The 21,228-nt window shown below is 46.0% G+C and overlaps 1 protein-coding gene across 1 annotated transcript in view; it reads left to right on the top strand.

Annotated features, from left to right (window-relative positions):
• LOC137537964 (receptor-type tyrosine-protein phosphatase beta-like) overlaps positions 1–21,228 on the top strand; it is a 421,053-nt gene that overhangs the window by 16,612 nt on the left and 383,213 nt on the right. The window contains exons 4-6 of the mRNA XM_068259888.1: positions 4,873–5,139; positions 13,132–13,410; positions 13,880–14,152. Of these exons, the coding sequence (XP_068115989.1) occupies positions 4,873–5,139; positions 13,132–13,410; positions 13,880–14,152 (819 nt within the window). The remainder of the gene's footprint in view (positions 1–4,872; positions 5,140–13,131; positions 13,411–13,879; positions 14,153–21,228) is intronic.

Genomic DNA, 21,228 nt, shown 5'->3' with positions numbered 1-21,228 from the left:
GGACTGAATAGCAATCTATGTGCCGTCCAAGCTCCTCCCTCTGTCCAATCATCTACAAGATGCAGTGAGGGAGGAGCTGGGAGGGAAAACCAGCCAGTCTTCCCTTGTGAACACAGAGCTGATCCCCTGACTCCGCCCACCTCCTTTGTGCTGATAACACATTAACTGTTCTTGATTGATGTGGAGCTAAACCTCTCGAACCAAATTCAACAGTTCCTGCATTTTCCCTCCTTCCCCAGTGTATAATAATGTATTTCCCCTTCCTACAACCTCCCACTGTGTTTATATAAAATGAAAGTTACATAAAAGTGAAAAATGGTTTCATTTTCAGGCAGAGACGTTTGATGAGACCCTTTAATTGATCACTTAGATCTATCTACCCCGGAGATCAATCAATGGGAACTCAGTTCCCATTCATTGATATATGTCTCCAGATGAAAAACCGACGGCTTCTCTGAAAAGCCGCAATTTTTTCTACGTTTCACATCATCCCTTCAGGTACTGCAAGCAAGAACTCTCGCTTATAGGATTAAAAAACAAAAAATGACTGTGGCCATCTTGTGGCCAAATAGTAAAACTACATCTACATACTTTTTTTTTTTTTAAATATACAGAATCAATTATATTTAAAATTACCTGTTTACCTCCCCACTCCAAAAAAACCCAAATAACATTTTTAATTAAACAAAAATAAAAAAAAATGGTTACCTAAGGGTCTGAACTTATTTAATATGCATGTCAAGAGAGTATATTACTATAATTTTTTAAATTATAAGCTTGTAAATAGTGATGGACGCAAATTGAAAAAAAATGCACCTTTATTTCCAAATAAAATATTGACGCCATACATTGTTATAGGGACATAATTTGAATGGTGCAATAGCCGGGACAAATGGGAAAATGAAATACGTGGGTTTTAATTATGGTAGCATGTATTATTTTAAAGCTATAATGGCTGAAAACTAAGAAATAATAAATGTTTTTTCCATTTTTTCTTAATATTCCTGTTAAAATGCATTTAGAAAAAAATAATTCTTAGCAAAATGTACCACCTGCATTATGCAGTCTCAAAGGCTAGGGAAATGAGGTGAGTTTTTAGCCTTTTTTAAAGCTTTCCAGAGAAGGAGCCTCTCGTATTGATGGTGAAAGTGAGTGCCATAGAGTAGAGGCTGCATAGTAAAAGGCCCGAGCACCAAATGTTAAGTGTATCCTGGGAATAATCAGCTTCATCTTGTTGGCAGAGCGGAGGGTGCGTGGAGGGGCATAAAGTTCCAATAGATCCGCTATGTATTTGGGTCCCATGTGGTGTAGAGCCTTGAATGTCAGCAGGCAGATCTTAAAATTGATTCTCCATTTTACTGGCAACCAGTGAAGAGTTTGCAGTACTGGAGTGATGTGTGAGCTGCGGGGGGCATTGGCTAGGAGTCTGGCTGCAGCATTCTGTACTAGCTGTAAGGGGCGCAGAACCTTCTCTGTAGATCCGATGAACAGGGCGTTGCAGTAGTCTAGGCGGGAGGATACAAATGCATGAACCAGGGCAGGTAGGTCTTCAGCTGGGTTAAGGTTTTTGATTCTCGCTATATTTCTTAGATGGAAGAAGGAAGACTTGACGACAGCTGATACCTGCTGTCTGAGTTTTAGATTTCCATCCAGGATCACCCCAAGGTTTTGCACAGAGTCTTTATACTGTACAGTATCTCCCCCAATTGCTAGTATGAGGTGGTGAGCGTTTTGAACTTTATCCATCATGTGTGGACCACCTACCACCAACACCTCTGTTTTGTCAGAGTTCAGCCTCAGCCAGCTGGTGTTCATCCAATTTTGTAAATCCACTAGAGACGCATTTATGGATGCTGATGGGTCTTGGGTGCCAGGCTTGAAGGACAGATACAGTTATGTGTCATCTGCATAAGTAGTGATAAAGCTATTGGCGAATGAATGGGATGTGAAAGTTGCTCGGATGCATAAGGTGAAACAACACTGTATTCTGAAGTGGTTAAAGAGACTCTAATGTCTTTTAAAAATCCTTGTTTTATTACAAAATCCTGTTTAATATATTAGTCCTACCTAAACTGCCGCATCCCCGCGGCTGTAATCTATCTAAATCCCCCCAAACTCCCTGGGGGGCAATCCGGGCAGTGATTCCATGAGAGGCAGAGCTATGAGCCGCAGCTCTGCCTCTCAGCGCATCCGCCCAGATCGCCGCCTCTGCCCGCCCCTCTCAGTCTTCCGTTACTGTGAGGGGCGGGGGAGGGGCGGAGATCCGTCCCTGATAGATGCGAATGGAGGCTGCAGCTCATAGCTCTGCCTCCAACAGCAGCAAAAACCATGACCAAAAGTCGTGGATTTTGCAGGGGAGAGTGAGGGGGGAGTTAGGGGGTATTTAGATTACAGCTGCGGGGATTTGGCGGTTTAGGTAGGGCTAATATGTTAAACAGGATTTTGTAATAAAAAAAGGATTTTTAAGAGACTTCAGAGTCTCTTTAAAGGGGAAGGTCCAAGCTCCTGAAAAAAACAAAATTCACTTACCCAGGGCTTCCTTCAGCCCCTGGCAGCTGTCCCGTGCCGTCGCCGCAGTTTCGGTGCCTCCCATTGCCCCGCGCTGCAAAAGCTGACCTGGCGAGGCTTCCTGGTCAGCTTCATCTACACTCCACAGCACGGGGCACGTGGTCCGGCATTGTACTGGCCTGCGCAGTACAATGCTGATGACGTTGGCCGGACCACGTGACCTGCATCGTGGAGCGTAGAAGGAGCCGACCTCACCAGGTGGGCTTCTGCAGGGCGGGACAACGGGAGGCACCGGAGCTGCGGCGAGGGCGCAGGACAGCTGCCAGGGGCTGAAGGAAGCCCTGGGTAAGTGGATTTTGTTTTTTTCAGGAGCTTGGATGTTTCCTTTAGGTTTTAGCACTGGGTGCAAACAGTTCATCTCTCTTAGCAGTGGGAGCAGGCGGGCTGGGTCAGATGAGGTGCCCTGTGTTGGGGAAGGAACTCAGTCAACTCTCTCAGATGAACTGGGTTTATTTAGTCTAGAGAAAAGACTCCTTAGAGGGGATATAATTAACATGTATAAATACATCAGATATATAAAAGCTTGGCAGATGAGCTTGTTGTCCCTAGGCCTTCACAAAGGACTAGAGGACATGATCTGCGCATGGAGGAAAACCGTTTTAGCCATTTATTTAGGAAAGGGTTCTTTACAGTAAGAGTGATTAAGATGTGGAATGCATTGCCACAGGAAGTAGTTATGGCAAATTCTATATCTGCATTTAAAGGGCGCTTAGATGCTTTCCTTGCATTGAAAGACATCCATGGCTATAGTTACTAGGTAATGCCCAGTGGTGTTGATCCAGGGATTTTATCTGATTGCTATCTGGAGTCAGGAAGGATTTTTTTTCCCTTTCGGGGCTAATTGGAGCATGCCTTGTAAGGGTTTTCACCTTCCTCTGGATCAACAGGGATATGTGAGGGAGCAGGCTGGAGTTGTACTTTATTTTCTGGTTTAACTCGATGGACGTTTGTCTTTTTTCAACCCAACTCTCCTGACAATAAGAAGATGCAGGCAGTCAGGAGCCACACAGGGACTTTCTATATATATTGACATGCCATGCGCATAGCATTGCTGATGATGTACTTTCACCATCAAATGCATGGAAAAAATGGAAGGATAACTTAGGGCTGTAGAGTGATAATGTATTCAATGAAGCTGTGTGCTCAGCCAATCATAGGGCTGCTCTCCCACACCCTGCCCATCCAGCACACAGTGATCCCACTGCAATGGCATGGCATCAGCCCATCTTCCATGTGGGTCAGTGAGCAAGCAGAGGATGCAGCAGAGAGGTGATGGCCCGGGTACCAGGAGGCCAAGCCCTGTGATGGGCGCACATCTTGTGGTGTGGTCTAACCACTCACCACAAGAAGTTTCCTCATCTCTGATGATTTGGTCTCTGCGTTATTCTTTGCTGCTAGAGTGCATTCAAGTATAAGTGCAGCAACACTGAAAGTTTCCTGTTTTTGTCTTGCAATATTGTAATAGTTGAAGAATATGTTTTTTTCTTAGACCCCACTCCACCAGGAATGATCACCTTTAATGCAATTGGAACAAACAGCACTACATTATCCTGGGGAGAGCCAGCAAATATGGCCGGTGTGACAAAATCCTATAATATAACTTACTGGAAGTCCTCCTCTCCATCTGCCATTGCTGGGAGCACTACAAGTACCACAACTAATGTCATCCTGCAGAACCTGACGTCTGGCACTAATTACACCATCTCAGTGGTGACAGTGGGGGTCCAGGGGTATCAGAGCACAGCTGTCACCAGATGGGTGGTCACAAGTAAGTCTCTACATGATGGGAAAACAGCCAATAGTGATGAACAATCTGGGCGGGTGATGATAAAAATAAGTGCTAACATATGGCATGGAGGGGGGGGGGGGGGGGGGGGATGGTCAGAGGGCCATTCATTTGCTAAGCAATTAGTCACATGTAATATATGTAATATTGATTATTTTAAGTGTTTCCTGTTCTGCAATGCATTTCCCTAGCTCCCTCTTGTGGTATCATTGTGACAACACACAATTTGCCACACTGTTCCCCAATAATAACTGACATCCAGCTGGGTTCATCATACTGCCACGTGATGTCATCAGCTGTCAGGGCCACTTCCTTCTCTCACTTTACTGACCTCAGAATCACCAAACAGTCCCCAGATCTGACCTCCTCATGAACTCTAATGTCATTTGCTTTGAAAATAATAACTATAAGATCTCCCAGGAGGTGATTTTTATGCTACACCCAGATGTCTCTTCTACTGTGTATAAGTCATGGATAGTAAATGCTTTGCTGAATATGTTATGTTGTGTGTGTTTCAGAGCCGCTGGTGGTGACATCTCTCAGTGTCGGCAGTAAGACCACCTCCTCTGTGACGCTGAGCTGGAGCAGTCTGGACTATCAGAGCAGCTATACCTACAGAGTGCTGACTAATGTCACATCATCACTGATAAATAGTACAACAGTGACCAATACATCCACCACAATAACCAATCTGACCCCAGGAGGGACGTATACATTCACTGTATATACAGTAGCTGCTGATAATGTCACCCTATCAGACCCTCTGGCAATATCTGACTGTACAAGTAAGTATATTATATCCTATGGACGCAATGTTCACAAAATGAGGTTATCCTGATTATTCTCCCGATCTAGGACAGATAAATTGCTACATTTGCCCTCAGATTGCATAGCCAATCAAACATTCTTTTCTTGCAACCACATTAGTAAGATAATAATAATTCTAATATTTCTATAGCATTTTTCTCTTGTCGGACTCAAAGCACTTGCGAGGCAGCCACTAGAGCACGCTCAGTAAGAGGTAGCAGTGTTAGGGAGTCTTGCCCAAGGTCTCCTCACTGAATAGGTGCTGGCTTACTGAACAGAGCCGAGATTTGAACCCTGGTCTCCTGTGTTAGAGGCAGAGCCCTTAACCATTACACCATCCAGTCATCTAGGTGTGGAAGAAAGGGAAAAGTGGGTTTCCTGAAAACCTATAATGTCTGGGTTATGTCTAGTTATATCAAGGAAGGCTTTATTGTGTTTGGCTGGGGAATTTAGGCCCCTAGCATTACAGGAAATTATTTTAACCATAATCCGTAAGAGGGCATTTGCAGGTAAGTGGACGTGATAACTGGAAGAAACATACACCCTGTTAGAGGATATGTATAAAGGGAGACCTGAGTTAAGGAGTTGCAAATCATGTCAATAAGTAAATCGTGCAATTTATTTATTCGGGTCACTAATAAGTGACGCACACTAGTGCAAAGTACACGCACGATAGAATCAGCCAGAAACATGACTGATTTCAGTGCGCAGGAAGGGCAATGGACAAACCTGAGCCATAAGGGCTTAACTTATCCTGAGTTATTTAGTGTGCAGGCAGCACAAGTTTAACAGGCATAGTACACAACACCTGTTATATACATAGGGGTTGATTCACTAAACCGTGCTAACTCATAGCACGGCCATGCTAGCGTTTAGCGTGCATTATAACGCGTGTAACGGCTTTCACGCGCAAACACAAATTCGTTTGCGCATGAAAACTGTAATGCGCGTTATGACGCATGCAAAACCCTAGAGCGGCCGTGCTATGAGTTAGCACGGTTTAGTGAATCAACCCCATAATGTAGCTCCATATTGTACACACAACGCATGCATTGCTTTTATAACATTTGTTGCTTGCTGACTAATGCTGTGCAAGCTGGCCAGGAATGTAAATTATTAACGGCACTGAAGTTGAAAGAGTACCCAGCTGCTGCCTCCTGGCCTGGGCAAAACCATCTGCGATGACCTGAGCTGGGAGGCCAACACTGCCTTGACTCAGAAGAAAGCCCAGCAGAGACTATTCTTCCTTCGCCAACTAGGATATTTGGTATGACTCAGGTACTCCTAAGGTTCTTCTACTCTGCTGCTATAGAATCAGTTCTCTGTTCTTCCATCTTGATCTGGTACACCGGCTCCTCTGCCAACGACAAATACAATTTTCATTAGGTCATCAGATCAGAGGAGATGATAATTGGACAACCCCTCCCCACTAGATCTCCTATACTATTCCAGACTGCGTTTCAGGGCAAGGAAGCTTGACAGCGACCCCTCACAGCCAGGCTACTGCTTCTTCAGTCGGCTTTCATCATGCTGGAGATTTTGGGCCATCTTCACCAGGACCTCAAAGGCATAGGAACCTCAGTTGTTGAACCCTTGAACTCCTCCTTCCTAAAGTCACCCGCCTCTTTTCCCCTTAGGCCTCGGCCACTGATGTCAGCATCTTGTTTGTAGTTTATTGATATTGTAAATCGATTGCCAATAAGCTGCTGTTGCAAGACCCTAGTTGTTGTCATTGCAATCTGTTTTTTCTACTACTTCCTACTTATGCCCTGTGGTTTTTTTCCTGTGCCAAAACCAATTCCGGGCAAGATCAAGTTGTGCTTGGTGAATAATACTACTTCTGAAGGCACTATATATTTTGCTTATATAATGTTAGTTGAGCTATAGTAGAGTAGTGAATACAGCTCTTTGGACCTGATGCACAAAAGGTCGTTAAATTTACCATTTGCAGGTGGCGCACAACAATTTCTACCGACACTAAGGCCAGGGAGCAGCTCCGTCACGCTATTAGCACCACACGTGTTAAACGGATGACACATGTGGCACCAGAAGTAACAGGTGGTGCTGCTCCCCTAATGTTAATACAGATATATTTGCCGGGCACTACCTGCGGCTAGTAATTACCATAATGTGCTAATTAGGATTTGTGAAGTTTTGTGTTATTTTCATAATTACCTGTAACGATAGGTGTCAGCAACCAGAGAGAGAATCTGATCCTTGGCGATCTGCAGTATCCCCAAGAATACAGATATACCTGATTATTGGGGATCTGCAGAATCGCCAATAATCAAATATGTCTAACCTCTAGACACCTGAGAGTGTAAGTGTTTTAGTGCAGTACCCTTTGGACCACCGGGGTAGCAGGTGGTCCAATAAGTCGAGAAGACTCTACTGCAGTCAAGGACACCTGGAGAGGGGGTCTCTGGTTGATAAGGAGCAGTGTCCCCTCTGAAGAGCAGGGGGCCTCTGGGAAGGCTAGACACCCTGCGGAGGGTGACAGCCAGAAGGTCAGACAGGCTGGGTCGGCAACAGAGTATCAGATATGCAAAGTACCAAATCAGAGATCAGAAGAATAGTCAGGAAAGCTACAGGTCATAACAGAGATCAGAACAAGGCCTAGTCTGAGGTGTGAGATGATATACAGTAACTGGCTAAGTGTGGATTCCCAGGTCCTCCTCCTTCCACCACACTGAAAGATCTGACTAGGGTCTGAGTGCTAACAAATAAGCATTCGCAACGCCAGACAACCAGCAACTGAACAGCAAGAGATATATATAGTAAAGCACCCCACAGCGCCGCCCAGCTCCCATCAACCAATCAATAGCCGAGCAGGAATCAGCTGACCGTCCCGATCAGCTGATCTTCCTCCTATTGGTATAAAGAGCCTGTCTAGCGGCGCGCGCACGTAGCTCTCCATCTGTGTGCACTACTAGGTCCAGCTAACCCAGACGCATGATGTTGTGGGGAACCTGCCGCACTGAACGCGGAATCCGCCGCTTTGCTGGCAGAACATGCGGCGGCCCCCACGCCACTCTGCCCATGGGCACCACCAGCTCCGGACAAACCAGACGCCTGCTGACGCGGACAAACCGCCGCATCAGACGCGGAAACAGCCGCCTTGCTGCCAGAACATGCGGCGGCTTTTCCGCTGTTTCTCACAGTACCCCCCCGCCCCGAGGAGTGGACTCCGGACACCTTTCACCAGGCTTTCCAGGATGTAAATCATGGAACTCTTTCTTCAAATCCTCCGCATGCATGCAGCAATCTGGCACCCAAGATTTCTCCTCTATGCCATATCCCTTCCAGTGGACCAGATACTGCACGGAATTCTGCACCAGGCGAGAATCCAGAATCTTTTCAATCTCATACTCTGGTTGGTCATCCACCAACACAGGGGAGGGGGGGAAATTATTACATTTATTCGTTCATAATATAAAAGGTTTTTACATTATTAAGTTTTAATATGCAATTATCTTATATGACTAATTGTTTTAAGAAGAATTAAATAATATGCTTTATATTTAAATGAGTATATTAGAAGCCCTGTGTACTTCAATATTCATAACATTACTATAACTGTAATTCACAGATTTTCTGGGTCAACATGGCCGATTTCATGTCTGCAAAAGGACAGACACATTCCAAACTAATTAGCAGAAGGACACATTATCAGAAATGCATCATGAATTACATTTTTTTATATTTAAGGTCCCAATGTGTGGGACAGATAAGTCAAATCAGCAGACGAGGGCTGGTGACGTCCATTTTTAATCAACTGCGTCAAAAATGACCTGAGAAGCAAATGTCAGTATGTGTAAACATCCCAAACTACGCCCATTCTCATAGAAAAGTGAAATAAGTAATTTGTAAACAATCTTAGGTATTCAAAACAATATAACGAGTGACGCACGGATCTCTCAGCCAACCATAACCAGAGATTTATGGAAATTCCAAATTAGGTAGCCATATTGCATCCAATCACTATAAAAGCAGGAGCTGAAAGCTCATAACTTGCACTAGCCTAAGCCTACCAATCTCTAGAGAAGACAGACAAGCCAGAAGTTATTTTCCCACACGTGGTTCTAGATGCTGAAGAGATGACAGAGAAGGGGTAATATGCTTAATATTCTAGTAATTTACTTTATTAATTTTCCAGCATTAAGTTCTGAGAAGATGCTAGCAAAAAGTTCTTTTAGAAGCTATTTTTTATGCTATTTCTTTAAGAAGATTGTTACACGTTTTTACACAGCTACCTATGCAGATGAGACTACTTTTAAACCTATTCTACATAACACAACTGTTATATTCTTTTTTGAATTTACTTAGAAGATAATGGTGCTACTGAACATGTTGTGGCTGCTGTCTTTTCAGTTCCTGCAGATAATGATGTTACTGAACGTGTTGTGGCTGCTGTCTCTTTATTTCCTGCACATAATGATGTTATTGAATGTGGTGTGGCTGCTGTCTCTTCAATTCCTGCACATAATGATGTTACTGAGCATGTTGCGACTGCTGTCTCTTCAGTTCTTGCACATAATAATGTATTGATTGTGTTGTGGCTGCTGTCTCTCTAGTTCCTGCACATAATGATGTTACTGAACATGTTGTGAATGCTGTCTCTTCAGTTCCTGCATATAATAATGTTACTGAACGTGTTGTGACTGCTGTCTCTTCAGTCCCTGCACATAATGATGTTACTTAACGGGTTGTGGTGGCTGTCTCTTAAGTTACTGCACATAAAGAGGTTACTGAACGGGTTGTGGCGGCTGTCTCTTCAGTTCCTGCACATAAATATGTAACTGAATGTGTTGTGGCTGCTGTCTCTTCAGTTCCTGCACATAATGATGTTACTGAACATGTTGTGACTGCTGTCTCTGCAGTTCCTGCACAGACTCCTGCTGTCACAGTGAGGAATAATCAGTCGGTGAATTCTCTGGCGGTGAACTGGACGACACCAGCAGGAAATGTGTCTTCTTATAATGTCAGTGTGATGGGAGATGTAAATAACTCAATACAGGTCACATCCACACAAGTGACCTTCACATCCTTGTTGCCGGGCAGAAATTACACCATCACTGTCCAGACGAACAGTGGCAGCTGCAGCAGCGCTATTTCTACAGTATCGGAAGCCACATGTGAGTACGGAGAAATGTCTCCACTAACAGCGAATACCGGGATCAGCTAAGCATCAATTCTGTCTGTCATGAGCACACACTATGATTATAATAATAATAAAACCACCATGATTTGTTGGGAAAAAATGTAAGTTACCCACTAATGTTGTTTTCAGTAATCTTCCAGGACAAGTACTCTGTGATTGGCTCCTCCCCAGACACAGGAAACACTCCCCTATAAAATTACCATACCATTAGCCCCACCCTCAGTGCCATAGAAAGAACCAGACTAGGCGGGCTTTTGTACTGATATTTTACTATTAAAGTGTAAGAGTGATAGTAAAATATTGGTATTATATTCCGATATTTTACTATAGCTGAACCTAAGCCTATTCTCACACTGAACCCTCCCACTACCGATGCCTAACCTAACCACCTTCCCGTCATGCTTTACCTTAACCACCCCTCCACGCCTATCCTTAACCAGCAATCCCCCATGCCTATCCTTAACCAACCACCCCCCATCCCCAACCTTCTTCACCCTCCCTTACTAACCTTAACCACCCTCCACACCTACCCATAACCCCCATACTCCACGCCTAACCTTAACCACTCAGCCCCCATGCTTAACCAAAAACATGCATGTGCCACGCCTACCCTTAACCCACCCAACCCCATGCCTAACCTTAACCACCATGCCCCCACACCTAACCTTAACCACCCAACCCCCACGCCTTACCTTAACCACCCACAACCATAATTTTTTTGGACACCAGCATAGGCATTGCAAGCGGCCCCAGCGCCCAATATTTATCGGGTGATGCGGGTGCCCAAATTTCCCCTTAATGCCGGTATTTCATTGGGCACCTATGACAGTGCCCAAACTTCCGCCACTAGTGGGGGCCCAAATTTCCTGTCCCCACTAGGTGGGCATGATCCTCCAGGACATCAGCAACTCACATCTTACATGGAGGGCAATATTATATAATATTAGAAACACACTGACGGATCACCAGGAGGACGCTTATCGTGGAAGATCACTGGACACAACATTATCAAGTAACTAAAGCTGCCCATACACTTGTCAATGCCACATTCAATCACTGTGATCAAATGAGATGGAGACTAATGCCCTAACATGCCCTCCTGATGATACTGGTCATCGTTTCTTGGGTGAAATCAATCAAATCCATCAATTGCTCTAAACTGAAAGCTTTTGCTTGAAAGCGGACAGTTGGGTGAACGGTGGAGCGGCAGTAGATTCACCCCCCCCCCCCCCCCCCCAGGTCTCTCCCATATAAGAACGTGCTTCCCCGGGGCCTATTGGCAGCAAAGCGCGCTCACCTGTCTGTCAGCCTGTCCATCCATCCCTGCCGGGGGGCATGTACCCCATGACCCCTATGGCATGTATATGGTCACGTAACGTACTAGAATAACCAATCAGAGGGCTGCTCTCCTGTAGCCCGCCCATCCTGTAGCCCTCTGCACTGGTGTGACATTAGCCTAACTCCAGTGTGGGTGAGTGAGTGAGTGGGGGAAGGGCAGAGAAGCACTGGTCTGGGTACCGGGGGGCAAAGCACTGTGTGATGGGCGAACGTCTTGCAGTGCAGACCAACCGATGAACTGCACCATAGAAGTTTCGCTTTTCACTGATGATTCAGTCATTATTCTGTTCTTAGTGCTGCTAGGATGCTTTTAAAGAGACACGGAAGCAAAGAAAAAAAATATGATATAATGATTTATATGTTTAGTACAGCTAAGAAATAGAACATTAGGGGCAGAGACTTAAGTCTGATATTGTTTCCAGTACAGGAAGAAACTCCACTTGTTATCTATGCAAAAAGAAATTGAGCTCCATGACTTTCAAAGTTGCACAGAGCTCTGTCTTCTGAAGCTTATCTCAAGTGTCTGGCACTGTATTTTTTTTTCCTGCAGAGAACAGTTCAAAAGTTCACTAGCCTGCTCTGTCAAATCATTTAGAATGCTGAGTAGTGTTCAAACTGCAATATTAGAGAATGATGCAATGTTATTAACCACTTGAGGACCTAGCCTTTACCCCCCCTTAAGGACCAGCGCTGTTTTTTCAGATTTGTGCTGGGTGGGCTCTACAGCCCCCAGCACAGATCAAATGACAGGCAGAGCGACCAGACCGCCCCCTTTTTTCCCCACTAGGGGGATGATGTGCTGGGGGGGTCTGACCGCTCCTGCATGCTGTGGGTGGCGGGGGGGGGGCACCTCAAAGCCCCCTCCATCGCAGGATTCCCCCTCTCCCTCTCCTCCCTCCCTTCCCCGAGAGATCAGAGGCTGCACAGGAACGAATCTGTCCTGTGCAGCCTCTAACAGGCTCCCCACTGTCATGTGACAGCGATCCCGCGACGCTGATTGGCCGGGGATCGCTGATCTACTACAACGCTGCTACTGTAGCAGCGTTGTAAAAATGTAAACAAAGCGGATTATTTCCGCTTGTGTTTACATTTAGCCTGCGAGCCGCGATCGGCGGCCCGCAAGCTATTCACGGAGCCCCCCGCCGTGAAATGACAGTAAACAGCCGCTCGCGCGAGCGGCTGTTTCCTGATTAATTAGCATGCAGCCGGCGACGCAGATCTGCATCGCTGGTCCTGCAGCTGCCACTTTGCCGACGCGCGGTATGAGTGCGCGGTCGGCAAGTGGTTAAAAAGTATAACTGAAAATAAAAATATAAGACTATTTTCTTTGCTACTAATGTTCTAGTAATTATCCGTACAACGCAACAAATTAATGATATCATAATTTTTTTTCTAGCTTCAGTATTAAGTATGAGTACAGTTTTTTTGCCTTGTATTATTGTATTAGTTGAAGCATGTCTTTGTTTTGTAGATCCCACTCCACCAGGAATGATCACCTTTAATCGAATTGGAACAAACAACACTACATTATCCTGGGGAGAAGCAGCAAATATGACCAATGTGGCAAAATCCTATAATATAACTTACTGGAAGTCCTCCTCTCCATCTGCCATTGCTGGGAGCACTACAAGTACCACAACGAATGTCACCCTTCAGAACCTGACGTCTGGCACTAATTACACCATCTCAGTGGTGACAGTGGGAGTCCGGGGGTATCAGAGCACAGCTGTCACCGGATGGGTGGTCACAAGTAAGTCTCTGTGGGCGGGCGAAGATAAAAATAAGTGCTAACCAGTGACATGAATGGGAAGGGGGAGGGGGGGAGGGTAAACGATAGTCACATGTAATATTGATTGTTGCAAGTGTTCCCTGTGCTGCAATGCATTTCCCTAGCTCCCTCTTGTGGTATCATTGTGACAACACACAATTTGCCGCACTGTTCTCCAATAATAACCCTGACATCCAACCAGGTTCATCATACTGCCAAGTGATGTCATCAGCTGTCAGGGCCACTTCCATCCATCACTTTACTGACCTCAGAATCACCAAACCGTCCCCAGATCTGACCTCCTCATGAACTCTGTCATTTGCTTTGAAAATAATAACAATAAGATCTCCCAGGAGGTGATTTTTATGCTACACCCAGATGTCTCTTCTACTGTGTATAAGTAATAGATAGTAAATGCTTTGCTGAATATGTTATGTTGTGTGTGTTTCAGAGCCGCTGGTGGTAACATCTCTCATTGTCGGCAATAAGACCACCTCCTCTGTGACGCTGAGTTGGAGCAGTCTGGACTATCAGAGCAGCTATACCTACAGAGTGCTGACTAATGTCCCATCATCATCTGCACTGCTGAGTAATACCACAGTGACCAATACATCCACTACAATAACCAGTCTGAACCCAGGAGGGACGTATACATTCACTGTATATACAGTAGCTGCTGATAATGTCACCCTATCAGACCTTCTGGCAATAACTGACTGTACAAGTAAGTATATTATATCCTTTGGAAGCAATATTCACAAAATGAGGTTATCCTGATTATTCCCCCGATCTAGGACAGATAAATTGCTACATTTGCCCTCAGATTGCATAGCCAATCAAACATTCTTTTCTTGCGACCACATTAGTAAGATGATAATAATTCTAATATTTCTATAGCATTTTTCTCCTGTCGGACTCAAAGCACTTGCAAGGCAGCTACTAGTGCACAGTCAGTAGGAGGTAGCAGTGTTAGGGAGTCTTGCCCAAGGTCTCCTCACTGAATAGGTGCTGGCTTACTGAATAGGAAGAGCCGAGATTTGAACCCTGGTCTCCTGTGTCAGAGGCGGAGCCCTTAACTGTTATCCTGAGTTACTGAGTGTGCAAGCAACACAAGTTTAACAGGCATACTACACAACACCTGTTATATACATAGGGGTTGATTCACTAAACCGTGCTAACTCATAGCACGGCCGTGCTAGCGTTTAGCGTGCATTATAACGCACGTAACGGCTTTCACGCGCAAACACAAATTCGTTTGCGCATGAAAACTGTTATGCGCGTTATGACGCGTGCAAAACCCTAGAGCGGCCGTGCTATGAATTAGCACGGTTTAGTGAATCAACCCCATAATGTAGCTCCATATTGTACACACAACGCATGCATTGCTTTTATAACATTTGTTGCTTGCTGACTAATGCTGTGCAAGCTAGCCAGGAATGGAAATTATTTACGGCACTGAAGTTGAAAGAGTACCCAGCTACTGCCAGGGCCGGCCTTAGGTTTCACAGCACCCTGAGCGTAACCAGATTTTGGTGCCCCCCCCCCCCATTCATCCTCTTCGCACGCACACACGCACGCACTCACACACACACACACACACACACACACACGCCTAACTGTATATAGGCAGCAGATACGCCCTTAAGTGTATATAGACAGTCAAAACAGATCCCCCCCCCCACACTTTTTTATAGGCAGATGCCCCCCTTAGGCCCCCTTTACACTTAATCAGTTGTTATGCGTTAGTATGCGTTTATTTCCATAGCAGTGCATTGGGAAGAAGATTTCAGTTAAAACGCTTTAAGTGTGAAACGAGCCATAGGAACACATGAGACTTACTTTGAAAATCAGTTTTCTTTCCGTTTTAACTGAGAGCAACTGATTAAGTGTAAAAGGGCCCTAAGTGTATATAGGCTGCTAGTCTTGTATATATAGGCAGATCCCCCCCTTTAGTGTATATATAGGAAGATATATACACTAAGGGGGGGATCTGCCTATATATACACTAAATGGGGGATCTGCCTACATATACAAGACTAGTAGCCTATATACACGAAGGGGGGATCTATCTATTATAGGCAGACCCCCCCCCCTTAGTGTATATAGGCTACTAGTCTTGTAGGCAAATCCCACCTTTAGTGCATATATATTAGGCAGATCCCCCCTTAGTGTATGGGCAGCACGGTGGCGTAGTGGTTAGCTCTCTCGCCTTGCAGCACTAGGTCCCCGGTTCGAATCCCAGCCATGGCGCTATCTGCAAGGAGTTTGTATGTTCTCCCCGTGTCTGTGTGGGTTTTCTTCGGGCACTCCGGTTTCCTCCCACAAATATACAGATAAGTTAACTGGCTTCCCCCTAAAAGATTGTCCCTAGACTATGATACATGGAAAATATACATACACATACGACTATTCTATGGACTATATTGTGAGCCCCTCTGAGGGACAGTTAGTAGTGACAAGACAATATATACTCTGTGTAGCGCTGCGTAATATGTCAGCGCTATATAAATACTTAAATAAATAGTGTATATATAATATATACACTAAGGGGGATCTGCCTAATATATATATACACACAAAAGGGGGGATCTGCCTACATATACAAGACTAGTAGCATATATACACTAAGGGGGGGATCTGCCTATTATAGGCAGATTTCCCCCCCCCCCCCTTAGTGTATATAGGCTACTAGTCTTGTAGGCAGATCCCCCCTTTAGTGTGTATGTATATAGGCAGACCCCCACTTAGTGTAATATATATATATATATATATATATGCTTAGTCTGTAACACAACAACAGCATATATTGGGGTCCTGGGGAGCGGAGCCTTACTTTTACTGGTGGTCATGGAGAGATGGCCAGCCCAGGTCTCGAGGACAGTCACACTCACTGTCACAGCCAGGTCAGGGCAGGGTGGCTGGCACAGGCACACCGCGCGCTTCCATCCTCCTATCATCGCGGGGCGGAGACTCTTACACTGCCTCCAAGAGGCCGCAGCAGTTGCTGGTCTTCGCCCCCATCACCCCCAGCGGCACCAGGGGGCGGAGCCAGAGGGAGACAGACCGTGCGTGCAACCAAGCTGGAGCACGCAGCCGCCGGCCGCCGCAAGTAAGAAAAAAATTACAATATGCGGCCAGGTTTGCAGGAGAGCGGCGCGGCGCCCCCTCTGGAAGCCGGCGGCCCGGCGCCCTGAGCGATCGCTCCGGCCGCTCAGGTCAAAGGCCGGCTGTGGCTACTGCCTCCTCGCCTGGGCAAAACCATCTGCCATGACCTGAGCTGGGAGGCCAACACTGCCTTGACTCAGATGAAAGCCCAGCAGAGACTATTCTTCCTTCGCCAACTAGGATATTTGGTATGACTCAGGTACTCCTAAGGTCCTTCTACTCTGCCGCTATAGAATCAGTTCTCTGTTCATCCTGATCTGGTACACCGCCTCCTCTGCCAACGACAAGTACAATTTTCATTAGGTCATCAGATCAGAGGAGAGGATAATTGGACAACCCCTCCCCACTAGATCTCCTATACTATTCCAGACTGGGTTTCAGGGCAAGAAAGCTTGACGGCGACCCCTCACAGCCAGGCTACTGCTTCTTCAGTCAGCTTCCATCATGCCGGTGATTTTGGGCCATCGCCACCAGGGCCTCAAGGCATAGGAACACTTTATTCCCATCAGTTCTCAAACTCTTGAACTCTCTCCTTCCTGAAGTCACCCCCCTCTTTTTCCCCTTAGGCTGCGGCCACTGTTGTCAGAACCTTGTTTGTAGTTTATTGAGATTGTAAATCTATTGCCAATAAGCTGCTGTAGGAACTTGCAAGACCCTAGTTGTTGTCATTGCAATCTGTTTTTTCTACTACTTCCTACTTATGCCCTGTTTTTTTTTCCTGTGCCAAAACCAATTCTGGGCAAGATCAAGTCGTGCTTGATGAATAATACTAATTCTGAAGGCACTATATATTTTGCTTATAATGTTAGTTGAGCTATAGTAGAGTAGTGAATACAGCTCTTTGGACCTGATGCACAAAAGGTCGTTAAATTTACCATTTGCAGACGGCGCACAACAATTTCTACTGAAACTAAGGCCAGGGAGCAGCTCCGTCACGCTATTAGCACCACACGCGTTAAACGGATGACACATGTGGCACCAGAAGTAACAGGTGGTGCTGCTCCCCTAATGTTAATACAGATAAATTTGCCGGGCACTACCTGCGGCTAGTAATTACCATAATGTGCTAATTAGGATTTGTGAAGTTTTGTGTTATTTTCATAATTACCATTATGATCGTAATAAAAAATCATAATCACAAAAAAAAATTGCAAAATGTTGCATATTTACGACTATACACACATTTTTCCTAATTACCATCATTTCTATAACTACGAGCGTTTTAGTGGTGAAAACTTTGTCATTACTAAAATGTTTGTAATTATGAGTATTTTGCATGACAGATTATTGTGTAAAACACAAAATACATTGTTTAACCACTTAAGCCTATCTGGGCGTGTATTCTGGTAGCAAAATGCAATTGGGGAACCAATCACAGTGCCGGTAATGAATGGACATGACCCCAATCAGCGGCTGTGTCTATTCATAAGAATAAATGTGAATGAACAGGGGAAAAAAAAACACTTGGCAATCTAGTGGCAAAAAGTTAAGCTAAAAGTTAAATTACACTGCACAGATTTTATTTATTAAAAAATATATATATATATAATTAAATCACTTCCAAAGCCCCCTCTCTAGTCCCCCCCCACCCCAGTTACCAAGCAAAAAGAAAAAAAGACAGAAAAAAATAATCCATAAATAGTTGACTTGGGGACCTTCTTTTTTTTTTTTTTTAATATGTATGTCAAGAATCAAGAATCAAGAAGGATTTATTCGCAAAGTACGGTGGTGCCGTACTCGGAATTGCTTGTGGTACACATGGCTTAGGCAAAGTACACAGCAACAGTTGTAGATGTTACATAGACTGCTACAATTTACACATACTGGCAACATTAACAGCATAATACATTTCGCATAGACGGCTACAATTTACACATACTGGCAACATTAACAGCATAATACATTTGAAGGACATTTACAGCTATAATTACACGTACTAGCAACATTAGCAGTGAGCACCACCTAGTCAGCATGCTGATTGCAGACTGGGAGGTTAGTCAGGAGTTGTTAAGCAGTAGAATTGCCTGGGGGAAGAAAGAGTTCCTGCGCCTAGTGGTTTTGGATGGGATAGTTCGGAAGCGCCGGCCGGATGGGAGGTGCTCAAAGAAGCGGCTGCCAGGGTGGGAGGGGTCGCAGGAGATCCTGGTGGCCCTCTTCCTCATCCTAGCCGTGTGGAGGAGATCGAGAGGTGGCAGGGGCGATCCGATGATCCTTTCTGCCTCGCTAATGATTCTTTGTAGTTTATATCTGTCACCCGCCGTTGCACCAGCATACCAGACGATGACTGAGGAGCAAAGTATAGACTCAGTGGTGGCGGTGTAGAAGCTGGTCAGCAGCTCCCGAGGCATACCAAATTTTTTTAGTTGGCGCAGGAAAAATAGCCTCTGCTGTGCCTTCTTCTGAATTTTGATAGTGTTCTGCCCCCATCTAAGGTCAGTGGATAAGGTTGTGCCAAGGAACCGGACCGATGATACTATGGAGACTTCGGTCTCGCCTATGTAGACTGGAGGGGGAGTAGGAGGGTGTTTCCTGAAATCAACAATCAGCTCAACAGTCTTTGTTGCATTGAGGACGAGATTGTTGTCCTTGCACCAATTGCAGATTCTTTCTATCTCACTGCGGTAGTCTCGCTCTCCGTTGCTGTTGATGAGGCCGATGATCGTTGTGTCGTCGGCAAATTTGACGACTTTGATGGAGTCCGAGGAAGAGGTGCAGTTGTTGGTGTACATGGAGAACAGAAGCGGGGACAGTACACACCCTTGAGGTGCCCCTGTATTGGTCGTCCTCACGCTGGAGGAGCAGTTGCTGAGCTTGACCTGTTGGGTCCTGTCTGTGAGGAAACTCTTGACCCATGCACAAAGCGTGGGGTCAATACCGAGCTGTGCCAGGTTATCAACCAGGGTGTCTGGGCAGATCATGTTAAAGGCCGAGCTGAAGTCCAGGAACAGGATTCTGGCGTAGGAGTCAGGCCGGTCGAGGTGCTCCATGATGTATGCTAGGCTGATGTTTATGGCGTCCTCTATGGATCTGTTGGCCCTGTATGCGAATTGGAGAGGGTCTAACAGTGCGTCGGCGGTGCTTTTGAGATGAGCGAGGACTAGCCGTTCTAGGACCTTCATGATGGTAGGCGTTAAAGCCACGGGTCTGAAATTGTTGAGGTCTGTGCTGCCTGGCTTTTTGGGGACTGGTATGATTGTGGACCTCTTGAGACAGGAGGGGACTGAGCCTTCCGCTAGTGACCTCTTGAACAAGGAGGTGAGCACTGGGGCCAACTGATCTGCACAGGTTCTTAGGCAGTTGGATGAAACACCATCCGGGCCTGAAGCTTTCCGGGGGTTGAGCTTGCGAAGTAGCTTGAGAACTTCTTCTTCCTGGACTGCGACAGGTGTAGCAATATCTTGATGTCTCCTTGTGGCCTTGTATGCGTCCTTGTGGACCGTGTAGCAGTGGTCCAGGGTGTTGTGATGCCTGGTGGGGCAGGTATGTGCTGTTTGTAGCGGGGCATCTCCTGACGCAGATTTGCATTGTTGAAGTCGCCCAGGATGATGAAGAGGGCCTCTGGATGGGTGGTTTCCCACCGTGAGATGCTGTCGCTGAGTGTTCGCAGAGCCTCTTTGGTGCTAATGAAAATGAGCGATGAGAACTCCCTGGGGGAGTACTGTGGTCTGCAGATGATGGCTAGGAACTCGACTTCTGGGGTGCAGACTTTGCTGAGGATGGTGGTATTGGTGCACCAGGTAGTGTTTATGTAAAAGCAGATGCCACCTCCTTTCTTTTTCCCAGAGAGCGTAGGGTCGCGGTCGGCGCGGAGGAGGTTGTAGCCTGGTACATGCAGGGAGTGGTCCGGGACACATTCACTTAGCCAGGTCTCCGTGAAGCAGAGAACCGGGGTGTTATTACCGATCGAGGATTTGCTGCCAAGTAGTAGGAGCAGCTCGTCCACTTTGTTGGGGAGAGAGCAGAAATTCGCTAGCAGGATGGCAGGAATGGAGGAGCGAAGGCCTTTCCTCCTGAGTCTCACCAGTGCACCAGCTCTACTCCCTCTGTAACGTTTGTTTGGGGCACTTCCAGTTCTGCTTGTAAGATGTTTGATGTGTTCAGTGACTGCGTCCCACAGGGGGTCACCCTCTGGTAGGTTGCTTCTGGCAGGGGGTTCCCATTTCAGGAGCTCCTCTCTGGTCAGGATGGTGATGTGTTGTGAGGCTGACTCCGTTCCCATAGTTATGAGTGCTGTGGCCTGTGGTGGTGATAGGGACACACCGGGGATGCGGGGCATGTTGAGGGGCTTGGAACCTAGGCAGGGTGCAGGGTGCCCAGGCAAGTGGTGGGAAAGGCTAAGCTGGGTTCCTGGTGATCGACAGATTGAGCAGCGCAGCACGGGTGTGAGGCATTGGCTGGGCAAAAGGCAGCACATGGAGGAGGTTGCACAAATACAGCAGTAGATTAAAGCATTTATGCAGGCGGAGGCTCAGGGGTCATGGCAGTTATGCAGCAACAGTTCAGTACAGTAGTACACTATTCATGGCAGTAGTGCAACAGGCAGTAATACAGTGTTCATAGCAGTAACATGGCATGATCAAGGGTCAAGGCAGTTATGCTGGCAGTAGTTAATCGGTTCGTTATTCTCACAGATAT

The sequence above is a fragment of the Hyperolius riggenbachi genome, chromosome 11 (genome assembly GCF_040937935.1).
Source record: "Hyperolius riggenbachi isolate aHypRig1 chromosome 11, aHypRig1.pri, whole genome shotgun sequence".
Lineage (NCBI taxonomy): Eukaryota > Metazoa > Chordata > Amphibia > Anura > Hyperoliidae > Hyperolius > Hyperolius riggenbachi.
This window is presented reverse-complemented; position numbering and strand designations above follow the sequence as displayed.